At 51.5% G+C, this 11824-nt stretch overlaps 1 protein-coding gene and 1 long non-coding RNA gene across 5 annotated transcripts in view; one reads left to right on the top strand and one right to left on the bottom strand.

Moving 5' to 3' along the window:
• Positions 1 to 1553: 1553 nt before the first annotated feature.
• LOC125167282 (uncharacterized) lies at positions 1554 to 10865 on the bottom strand. Of its 2 annotated transcripts, none has more exons than XR_007152736.1 (3): positions 10750 to 10865; positions 5549 to 5708; positions 1554 to 3981 (listed from the first exon to the last, which is right to left on the bottom strand). It is a non-coding gene; the product is annotated as an uncharacterized LOC125167282 (long non-coding RNA). The 2 variants fall into 2 exon arrangements; XR_007152735.1 differs by lacking the exon at positions 10750 to 10865 and adding an exon at positions 9445 to 9742 and having other exon boundaries at positions 1701 to 3981.
• The window catches only part of ACTN1 (actinin alpha 1), a 95609-nt gene continuing 93675 nt past the window's right edge, over positions 9891 to 11824 (top strand). The window contains exon 1 of one of the 3 annotated variants that reach the window (XM_047861178.1): positions 9891 to 10304. In XM_047861178.1, coding sequence (XP_047717134.1) covers positions 10200 to 10304 — 105 coding nt within the window. In that variant the 5' untranslated portion in view covers positions 9891 to 10199. The remainder of the gene's footprint in view (positions 10305 to 11824) is intronic. The other 2 variants (XM_047861176.1, XM_047861175.1) reach the window with 2 other exon arrangements.

Genomic DNA, 11824 nt, shown 5'->3' with positions numbered 1-11824 from the left:
CCCTCTGTACTAGATAAATGATGATAGGATGAATGAATGAATGTTCACAGTCATCCTGTGAAGTAGGTAGAATCAAGGTGATTCTCCTTCTCTTGAAGGTAAGGACAGTGAGATTTTGTTTTAAAGATATTTTAATTTTTTTAAATGTTTACTTATTTTTTTTTTTTTCAACGTTTATTTATTTTTGGGACAGAGAGAGACAGAGCATGAACGGGGGAGGGGCAGAGAGAGAGGGAGACACAGAATCGGAAACAGGCTCCAGGCTCTGAGCCATCAGCCCAGAGCCTGACGCGGGGCTCGAACTCCCGGACCGCGAGATCGTGACCTGGCTGAAGTCGGACGCTTAACCGACTGCGCCACCCAGGCGCCCCTGTTTACTTATTTTTGAGAGAGAGAGAGAGAGAGAGAGAGCAAGCGCTAGAGCAGGGGAGGGGCAGAGAGAAGAGAGGGAGACACAGAATCTGAAGCAGGGTCCAGATTCCACACTGTCAGCCCAGAGCCCGATGTGGGGCTCAAACTCACGAACCTTGAGATCATGACTTGAGCAGAAGTTAGATGCCTAACTGACTGAGCCACCAGGCACCCTGAAATTTTTAAATTAAAAAAAAAATTTTTTAAGTAAATTCTACCCCCAACGTGGGGCTCAAACTCATGACTCCCGAGATCAAGAGTCACATGCTCAGGGTGGGGAAAACAAAACAAAAACAAAAACAACAAAACAAGAGTCACATGCCCTACTGACTGAGCCAGCCAGGTGCCCCAAAATTAAAAAAAAAATTAATTGAAGTATAGTTTACATATAATATTATGCTCATTTCAGGTATACAACATAGCATTTCAACAATTATATATATTGCTATATACTTAACCATAAGTGTAGTTACTGTCACCACACAAAGTTATTATAGTATTATTGACTATATTCCCTATGCTGTACTTTTCGTCCCTGTGATTTGTTTATTTTATAACTAGAAGCGTGTACTTCTTAATTCCTATTTTGCCCACCCCCCACCCCAGGACATTGAAACTTGAGAGAAGGATCCTGTTGGCAAAAAGATTAAAAAGAACTTAAAAAAAAAAAAAAAAAGGAAACACCTTTAATTGTGGAATGCTAATGAGAACACAGGAGAAGGGAACTTAATGCATAATGGTGTGTTCCCTCCAAGGGTTAAGTGATGCCCTGATGCAGCAGTTCAGAGACAGTAGAACAGAGTCACGGGAAGGCACGCAGGAAGACAGGCGTCCTGAAGGCAAAGGGCCACCTACTCTGTCACCGCCAGAACTTCAGTCATGCTGGGAGGAGCAGTTTCATTTGGGCAAATAGCAACAGTCAAATTTAAATTAAAGCGGCTAAGGTGAGTCTTACTGCTTTGATAGTTTCTTTTAGATGGGAATTTGTAAGCTTGTTTTTATTCTGTGTTAATTGTAAACCTAAAACCTTAACAAGTGTGTACCTAGTTTTTCCGTTTGTATATATTTAAGGAACATTAAAACAAAAATTAAGTAACTTTGTGAGACGCTGTTATCTTTTATAGAGGAACTTGCTTATTTTTTTGTCAATGTTTATTTATTCTGAAAGAAAGAGAGAGAGGGAGAGTGAGCAGGAGAGGGGCAGAGGGAGAGGGAGAAGGAGAATCCCAAGCAGGCTCCACACTCGGTGCGCAGACCGCCGCGGGGGCTCAGTCGATGGATCCCACAACCGTGAGACCATGACCTGAGCCAAAATCAAGAGTCAGACGCTTAACCAATTGAGCCACCCAGGCGCCCCTAGAGGAATTTGTTTATATTCAAGATAGGACTCAAACCCACTTGTCATCGCAATATAGAGAAGGAGCCTGAGAAAGATGTTCTTAGGGTAGGGCTCAGGGCTTAACCACCATCTGGTGAGTCCAGCCCTCTTACTTTGCAGGTGAATAAACCAAAGCCCCGGGGGGCACAGGTCTCCTGGCCCCGAGTCTTCTTCTGAGGTTACCTTGCTGCCAGAAGATTTTTCTGGAAGATTTTTCTTCATTTCTAGGAAGCGCCCTGGGCAGGCCTCTGGGGCTCAGCTTCTGTGGGAGACCAGTGGGACCCAGTTGCTAAGAGAGGGAAGCTGAGGTTAATCAGACTTCCCTGCAACGCATTCCCCCGGCCTGGATTCTGCCTGCCAGCTCCTAAAACGGGGCAGGGGCGCGTGTTACTCAACAGGAATTTCCCAGCTGTGATTTGCTGGGAACTAGAGGTAGCTGGGGGAGCTCGCGGCCCTCCTTGGAGGACTCAGGTTTGGCAGCTAGCAGGCATGACTATCTCTTGCTCACAGAACCCATCTCAGGGTAATAATCGGAAGTGAAGACTTCTGAGGGTCCTGCCTGGATTTCCTCTGGAATTTGGGGTAAAGATTTATGCCAAAAGATGAAAAAGAGGGCACCAGAGAGGCCAGATGTTCCATCACTTGGCACCTAAGACCCGAGAACGAGGCAGAGCATGGAAACAAACTGCTGCGTGCTCTAGGCCTGTCCTTTACTAGAGATTCTGCTAGAGGGAAACTGTGTTCTCTCCTCCCCTGAGCCGCGTGTAGTGGGAGGGGCAGGAGGTGGCCTAGAGGCAAACAACCTTTCCCTGGTGGTGAAGAGGTAGGCCTGGTGAGGGCTGGGAGCTGCTGGCTGAGGCATGTGAGCTAGATGGCCACGTCCGTGTCTCCAGCACTGGCTCCTTGGGTGGTCAGAAGATTTAGGAAAGGCTTACATAGGCTATGGCAAAGGACTGGACTTCCAGGGCCTCCTACAGGTTGATGAGGGAAACTGAGGCACCGAGATGGAATTTGCCTAACGCATTGTTTCATTCAGCAAAGATTGAACTGGAGCACCTATGGTGTTCTAGGCCCTGTGTGGGGGAAGGAAGAGGGATGAAACCACAGTGTGACAATAGGAAATAACATGGGGACAAAGAAGCACAATAGAGAACGCTATAATATATGATATATATTAGAGAGACAACCATAAATGGTGTCTATGGGAACTCAGTGACAAAGGCGTGCATAAATTAGACTGCTGTTGGGACCGGCAATGCAACTGAGATCTCTGACCTATGGAGCCAGGAACCCAAGAAACCATGGTGAGTTCCCTCCCTCCTTTTAGCCTTCTGCAAATACTACTGTCCTTAGTTCTCTTAGGAAGAGCCAATAAGGAACCCGTGGCCATTAGGGTGTAAGGTTAGAGATTTGGGACACGCTGAAGGAAATCCCCAGAACTCTGGGCTGGGAGGTCCACAGAGCTTTTACTTTCCAGAATCTTGCAGATGCTGCTTTTTTTGTGTTTCCTCATGGGGACTTGCATGGCCAATGAATGACACATAGTGGGGTAAGAAAAAGAAACTGCTGAGCATCTAGGTGGCCTGGTGCATGTCAGGCACTGGGCTGGTACTCTACATTGTTTATGTCACCTCACGTGGCAGTCCAATTTGTTTCTATTCTCTCAGCCTGTCAGTAAGTATCTGATGGATTCTTGGATGATGAATTCTAGAGGCGGAAGCCCATTGTTTGGCCGCAGCTAGTCCAGAAGGTTTGGGAGGAATAGGGCTCTTCTGTGGGTCTCCTAGAATTCTGCCTGGCACAGAGTAGGTGCCTAATAAGTACTCCCAGAACTCATAGACATGATTTCTTCTTTCCAAGGAAATTGGGTCATCTACTCCAGACCTAGGTTCTTTCAATAGCAAAGCACTTATGGCTTTCTGGGTGACTCATTACCGACTAGATTGGGGCAGAAACAGTTGTCTGCAGTGCTGGTGGTGGATTCGGCTAGTCTCAGAGCCTGTTGCTGCTGAGTCAGGAGATCTCCCATCCAGGGAAAGGCCTGACTGGTGCCTGAAGGGACATCAATGTTGTCTGCCCTGCCATGACTTGAGCAAACTTCTTGAGCCTCAGTTCATGGCCACTGGCCATGGCAGTGAATGGCAAGAATGGCAAGAATTATGCCCTCGATCTCGGTTCCTTTGTCATCGCACCTAGAGAAATGCAGAGAATGAATGGAAAAGGGGTAATAGAGGCTGAGCCTCTGGAAAGAGAGGAGTCAGGACTGCTTCCCAGATAAATCCTCCAATTTTCCTTCATGATCTTACCTCACTCCATTTTGGCTGCCCACATGACCCCAGGGATTTTGTTTTGTTTTTAAAGAGCTTTTTGGGGGGCACCTGGTGACTTAGTTGGTTAAGCGTCCAACTTTTGATTTGGGCTCAGGTCATGATCTCACGGTTGGTGAGTTTGAGCCCCGAGTCGGGCTCTAGGCTGACAGCAAGGAGCCTGCTTGGGATTCTTTCTCTCCCTTTGCCCCTCCCCTGCTCTCTCTCTCTCTCTCTCTCTCTCTCTCTCTCCCATTCTCTCTCTCTCTCTCTCAAAAAAAATCTGTTTTTTTTCTTAAACTTTTAATTGAAAAGTCACATGAAATGGCCATGGCTTCCCACCAAAACAAGTCCAAAACAAAACAGCTCCTACCAGGGACTGAATAGCCTCGAAAAACAATTATTCATGGAATATTTATTAAGCATCTACTGTCTATTCTAAGAGGGACATGACCATTCGTGCATCTTTATTCTCCAGCACGGTGCAGGGCATAGAGCAATTGCTTGCTAAATATTTGTTGAATGAATTAAATTTGGTGAAATCGATACAATACACATGCCATTGTCTCCTTATCTCAAGGAGCTAATACATTAAGAATCAATTGCTATTAATGGCAGCAAGAATGGAAGTTTTTTATTCAAAAGGTTGATAAGCCTATGGCAAGATTAAACCCATAAAAAGAGACCACTCTTCACCCACCATAATGGCTAAAATTAAAACAAAAATTGACAATAGCTTGTAGTCAGAGGATGTGGAATGACTGAATTCCTCAGACCTTGCTGCTGGAAAGTCAACTGTTACCGTCAATTTGAAAAAGTGTTTTGGCAATAGCTACTACAATGAAATATAGACCTACCCTATGACCCAATCCATTCCTAGGTGTATACCCAAGAGAATGAATGCATATGGTCACCAAAAACACACATAGAAATGTTCATGGCACTTACGTATGGTAGCTCCAAACTATAAACGAGGCAAGTGCCCGTCAACAAGAGAGTGGATACATTACTTGGGATATACTTATACAGTGAAATACTACACAGCAAAACCAGAAAAAAACAAAAACAAACGAGCTATGGATACAATACACAACACACACACACACAAATCTCATAGACATGAAATCGCGTGAAAAATCCAGAAACCAAAGCATACACACTGTATGATTCCATGTATATGAAGTGCAAAAACCAGTGAGAACAATCACTGGCGGTAGGAAGTCAGAATAATGGCTTCCTACGTGGATCAGGAGTATAGATTGGGAAGGGGCATGAGAAAACCTGAGGTGCTGAGAATGTTTTATCTCGAGCTGGGTAGTAGTTTCATGGGTGTAGACCCAGGAGACATTTCGCTGAGCTGTATGCTGAAGATTAGCACCCTTGGGGAATGCATTTTACTGTACATTATACCCTGACTGAAGGAAAAGAATGGATGTTAGAAACACGCATATACCTTAGTATCTGTAAAAAATCAGCATGTTTAGTAATTCTGTTTTCTCTGTGGGAGATGGCGTTATATGGAACTAGTATCACAGTGTGATGGCCACCAGTGAGTCCTGGATGGAAAGACCGGTCAATTCCACACCTTCAGTCCATCCTGCGGGGCCTCTTCCCTATTGAGAAGACCAAGAGCATCAGTTATTGCTTCAACCCACTCCCGTACCCTCTTGAGATTCACTTCTGGACACCCTCGCCCATCCTCATCCCCCACCCCCCTACTCAGAGCACCAGGGCCTTTTCCTCTTTTTTTTTTTAAAGATTTTATTTAAAAAAATTGTAATGTGTATTCATTTTTGAGAGAGAGAGAGAGAGAGAGGGAGGGAGGGAGGGAGGGAGAGAGAGAGAGAGAGAGAGAGAGAGAGAGAATGAGCAGGGGAGGGGCAGAGAGAGAGGGAGACACAGAATCTGAAGCAGGCTCCAGGCTCTGAGCCATCAGCACAGAGCCCAACGCGGGGCTCAAACTCACAAACTGCGAGATCATGACCTGAGCTGAAGTCGGGCGCTTAACCAACTGAGCCACCCAGGTGCCCCAAGATTTTAGTTTTAGGTAATCTGTCCTCCCAATGTGGGGCTTGAGCTCATAACCCCAAGATCAAGAGTCATATGGTCTACTGACTGAGCCAGACAGGCACACCCCCTTTGCCCTTTTTATGGGCCCATCTTTTCAGCCTGCACCCTTGAACCCACACGGTCTTGTCTCCTCAAAACTGTGCCACCTCTCACCTTTCACTTGCTTGCCTTTTCAGTTCTTTCCTCTCAACGGAATCCTTCCTCAAGTTTCTCCTATTCAAAGAAAAAAATTCCTCCTTTGGACCCCTGTCTGGGACTTCTATATTCACTGTTGTCCTTTATTCCTGGATAGTGTCTCTTAAAGTCACAGCTTTGGCCACATTATTGAAATTCCACAGGCAAAGGACACCAGTGAATTTTCAATGATCACATGCAAAGAATACTTCGTTAAGCCTTATTTTCCTGATATATCTGATGTTGCTGACTCCCCTCACTTTGAAATTTCGCAACTTTGACTTTTATGACACAGAGTGGGCCAGGCTCTCTGTGTTCCTGCTGACCCCTTCCTCTCTGTCTCCATCAGGGGACCTTGTTCTTTATACTTCCTTCCAAGTGCTGCTTCTCCTGGTTCAGCCGTGGTCCCTTCCCAGTCCCGCTTAGGCATTCATTATTCTTCATGGGTAGTCACATGGGGTCAATACCACCTGTACACAGATGACTCTCAGGTCTGTTTCCTCTGAGGTCAGGGCCATGCGGTCACCTGCTTGCCGGACCACCGAATCTGAACATTCTCTGAGCCCTTCAAGCTCCATGCGTTCAATCCAGGATTCCATTCCCAAATCTGAAATTCTTTGTCCAAACTAGAAACCAATAATTAAGGCAGGGGTTCTCAACCCTAGTACTGTTGATATTTTGGGCTGGATCATTCTTTGTTGTGGGGAGACTGTCCTGTCCTGCTTGTTAACAGATGTTTAGCTTCTGTCCACTGCATGCCAGTAGGGACCCGCCAGTTGTGACAACTAGAAAGTGTCTCCAGATATTGCCAAATATCCCCTGGGAAGGAGGGTGTCAAACTATCCTAGGGTTGAGAAACACTGGGGCCAAAGCATGGGTTTAGGTGTCACATGTATGTGTGTTACGTGTATATGGGGCTAGTTAGCTACCTCACTGAGCTTTGGTTGGTTTTCTCTGTAAGGCAGAGACAGCCCTCATCTCATAGAACTTACCTAAGATAATATAGATAAATTGCATGGTCTATTCCATATGGGACATTGGTCGAGAGCAACAAAGACTCCTCTGTTCTCACACTGAAACTCTGAGGCCGCTCAGTTTCATTTTCTAGGTATTTCTCGTCTATCCACGCTTCTCCATTTGCAAGAGACTGAAGTTCATGTCCCGCCCAAATTCACATGTTGAAATCCTGCCCCCCCGCCCCCCAGAGCGACGGTATTAGGAGGATGAGTGGGTGTCATGAGGGCAGAGCTCCTACCACCACATGAGGACACAGAAGATGGCTGTCTAGGAGCCAGGATGTGGGCTCTCACCACACCGAATCTGACCTTGGACTTCCCAGCCTCCAGAACCCTGAGAAATAAACGTTCTTGTCGAAGCCACCCAGTCTACAGGATTCTGTTACAGCGGCCCAAATGGACTAAGGGGCCATTCCTACCCGGATTATTGCAATTGCTTTGCACCTGGTTCTCAAAGCTTCTGTACAGCCTCATTCCCCTCAGATCCACACTTCACACGGTGCACCGGGCCTGCGTGGTCTGGCCGCTGCCCATCTCCACAGCCCCATCTCTTGCCCCTCCTGGCCTTGGATTTCTAGTCTAGCCGCAGTGAAATGTTAGGCATTCCTTTTATACCCTGCAGTTTCTGCCCCCATGTACTAACTCACACCGCTCCTTCTGCCTGGAATAACCTCCCACACTCTTCATCTGGCTGACTCTTGTTTTCAAGGCTCCCTTGAATTTCACCTACTCCAAAAAGTTCCACCTGGAGCCTCCCTTCCCCTGCTGGGCTCAGTGGTCAGAGCTGTCTCCTTGCAGTATATTTTTGTTTCTGTATCTGTCTCAGCTGGGCTGCATGGGGAAGGAATTGTGTCTTTTTCATCTGTATATACATAACATCTAGCACATCCCCTGACACACAGACGGTGCTCAGCAAATATTTATTGAGTGAATGGATGGCTACAGCACGATATTATCCTCTATGTTAGGTTTAGAGCAATAGTTCAGAAATGGTTATAAAATAGTCTATAAATCTACCCTCTCTGGCTCCGAGGCAGTGCTTCCTCAGCCAGGGGCTGTGGCAGGCACAGTGCTGGCCGCTGACCGGTAACACTTGCAGAAACGTGAGGTTGACTAATGATACAGGGAGTGACAGCACAACAGATAGCGGCTTACAGCAGCATCAGCTAGCTGTTCTGAGAGTCGGAGGCACTTCACCTTTTCCCTCTGTGGCCTCTCACGTATCCTAATTCATGGCCCTACCTGGCAATGCACTCTTCTAACTCCTTCACTCCCCTCTGGGGTGACACGCTGGAGTCCCTGAGTTGGCTCAGCTAATCCTCAGGGCACCAATATAAAAGCCCCACCATGCCCATGACCTGTCGGAGGTCTGCTTGCTCCTACTGTTCTTCGGTCTGGGATCCCTCAGAGGAACCCACTAGGTCAGGGCTGCCTCTTCCCAGTATCTGTCACAGCTGGGGCAGTGTGTTTAGGCCCTCCTTACTAGGCCTGGGGAAGGAAGCCCAGGCAGGCACCAAGAAGTGAGAGGTGTTTAGCCAATCCCGCCCTCTTTCTTCCTCCAATAACAATAAGGCTTTGTTTATCAGGCCTAAGGTTACAGGTCAGTCTGTGGAGTCCTGAAAACCTGCTAAATCCCTTTTCGAACCCAACTCTTTGAGCCTCGGTCTCCCCATTTGTCAGGTGTGTGTGTTGGGGGCGGGGCGTGGAGTGGGTAAACCACTCAGGGCCCTCCGTCCCAGTTTTCAGGGTGCTGCCCAGGTGTATACGAGGGTAGATCCGGCCCGTCCGCCCGCGGGGAACGACAGCGGATCCCAGAAAGTTGGGGGACGTAGGCGCTGCCCGGGAAGCCCCTAGGCAGAGCGGTCCCCTGAGACCGAGGTCGGGCCAGAAAGGAGCCGGTGGCGAGGCGGGAAAGCTCTGAGGCTCCCGAGTGCCATTCAGTGGCAAGATACGGGCTCTCTCTCGTAGGGCAGGGGTCTGCCCGGTCGCGACGGGCAGGGCCGGGCGGAGGCGGGTGGGATGGTCAAGAAATTCCCGGGAAATTCCTTTCCATTCCAGCATTCCCTGCCCCCTTTCCTTGGGTGCTGACCTCTCCGGACCCCGGGAAGGAGAAATGAAACGCTTTCCGGGTTTCCTCGCGTCCCTTCTCCAGCCGCGGGCCGCCTGGGGTTTGGAGCGCGTCGGGGGAGCAGTAAGGCCGGCGCGCCGGAGTTCGCCGCCTTCCCGCGGGCGGGGAGCGTGTCCAGTCCCAGGCGGCGACTGGGGCTCCGGGGCGCGCTGCCGCTCGGTCCCACAGCTCGGGGAGGCGTCCCCCGGCTTCGGTCCCGTTCGGCTTAAGCCGGTGTCACATGAGCGGCGGGGGAGTGGGAACCCGGAGAGTGGGCGGGGGCGTGCGCGCCGGGAGGGGGCCGCCCAGTCCACCTATATGCGCCGCGGCCCGGCTGACGGATGCCAGGAATTCCCAATGAAAGGCGATGGGGGGAAGTTTGGGCAACTCGGCCTGGCCAATGGAGAACCTCGGGAGGGCTCTGCCCCTTCCCCCCGCCCCCGCCCGCCTCTGCTCCCGCAGCGCGAGTGTGTCCGCCTCGCTCACTGTGCGTGGAGATTAGGTCCCAGGCAGGCAGTCCGCGAGCTCCAGCAGCCGGCCGCCGCCACCGCCGCCAGCAGCAGCTACCGCGAGCAGCGCCGCGGCGGAACCGGGCGCAGGGGAGCGAGCCCGGCCCCGCCAGCCCAGCCCAGTCCGGCCCGACTCCCTCCCCACGCCGGGGCAGGAGCAGCAGCCGCCACCGCCGCCCCGAGAGAAGGTGGAGGAAGAAATCCAGCTTGTAGCACGCGCGCACCATCATGGACCATTATGATTCCCAGCAAACCAACGACTACATGCAGCCCGAAGAGGACTGGGATCGAGACCTGCTCCTGGACCCGGCCTGGGAGAAGCAGCAGAGAAAGGTCAGCAGCAGCCCCAGCACGCCGTAGCACCCCGGCCCGGCCCGCTCCGCTAGCCGCGCTCCCGGCTCGGAACGGATTCCAGCCTCGCACGAGCGGGGGCGGGGGATGCGCGGCCGCCGCGAGGTGGGGTGTTGGGTTACAGGCGCGGGCGGAAGCGGGAGAGCCCCTTTCCCAGAGCCCGCGAACGCCGGAGCCCGAGCGCGGGGAGGTGGGGCCGCCGGCGGGCAGGTCGCCTTGGGGTCCGCGATTCAGGCCACCCGGCTGCAGCCGCACCGTCCCCGCGTGGGCAAGGGGTGGAGGGCGGTGCTTGGGAGGCTGGGGCTGAGCCGTGGCGCGGTGGCTGCTTGCTCCGGATCGATTTTCCCTTCACTTCCCCGCCCCCTGGCCGCCTCTCCATCTGGCGTGCGGTGGCAGCGCGCTTCCTGGGCCACCCTGGGCTCCGTACCTGCAGGAGGCGAGCTGCACGCGACTCTGCACCTCCCAACCCCAGCCCGCAGGCCGAGGGGAAAGCGGGCGCCGCAGGGGTTGGCAGCCGCCTCCGGGTCTGCCTGGAGGTGGACCTGCTGGAGTGGGTTGGGGCTGAGGAAACTGGGGGGGCATAAGCGGGTTCTCCAGCTGGCCCTGTGGGGGCGGGGTCAGGACGACCAACCGTTTTATTGCTTAACTCAGCTGCCGGCGGAGATGGGGGTTTTGCGTCTGCGTCCTGCCAGTCCGACCCCCGCTTATTCTCGGGAGAAGGCGAATTTGGGCAACTTGATCTGAGTTGAAGGGCTCCAGGGCAAGAGGTTGTTTACTGAGATATTTGGGGTCAGTCAATGGGGAACCCCTGCTCAGCCACCTTCCCCAAGAGTCCCAGACGAGGTGTGCCGGGTGCGCACCCTCCACGGGGGCTGGGCTCAGAGCTGGCGATGGGACCTGGGCACAGTGGCCGGCGGCAGGAAGAGGTCAGAAACCACTCTTGTGGGGAGGGGGAGGAGGGTGCCCCAACCCTGCCTCTGCTTCCTGCCCGCGCTGTGAGCTCTTGCCCCAGGCGGCCACGTACCCTGAACACCCTCCTCTCCCCCCTCCCCTGCTGTCCGCTCCCATCCGGTCCCTCCTCATTTCATCCCCCCCCCCCCCCCCCCGCAGATCTGGGAATGGGGGGGACAGGATGGCGCGTCCCTTTGGATAGTGCGGTTAGGGCTGGGCTTGAGGGAGAACGCTCATGTCCAAAAATGGTAACATTCATTCCCTTTTTTAAACTTAAAAGGGGGGGAGTTTAGGGAGCCGACTGAAGTTTTTTTTTTTCAGCCAAAGGCATCCTGTATTAGCTCACTCAGGAATCCTAAGCCCTGAATCGGCGCCCTTTTTACTCACTTCATCAGACAAGCAGAGGTAATTTAAAACACACGCACAAAGGGCTTCCTCAAAGCCCAGCGACCTGAGACCCAAGCCGAGGCTTCTGCTGGGCCCAACCCTATAGGGCAACGGCAGAAGGTCCCCGGCTTCCAGCTGACTTATTTGCAGTGTGGCAGTTGCTT

The sequence above is a fragment of the Prionailurus viverrinus genome, chromosome B3 (assembly GCF_022837055.1).
Source record: "Prionailurus viverrinus isolate Anna chromosome B3, UM_Priviv_1.0, whole genome shotgun sequence".
NCBI classification, from domain to species: Eukaryota; Metazoa; Chordata; class Mammalia; order Carnivora; family Felidae; genus Prionailurus; species Prionailurus viverrinus.
This window is presented reverse-complemented; position numbering and strand designations above follow the sequence as displayed.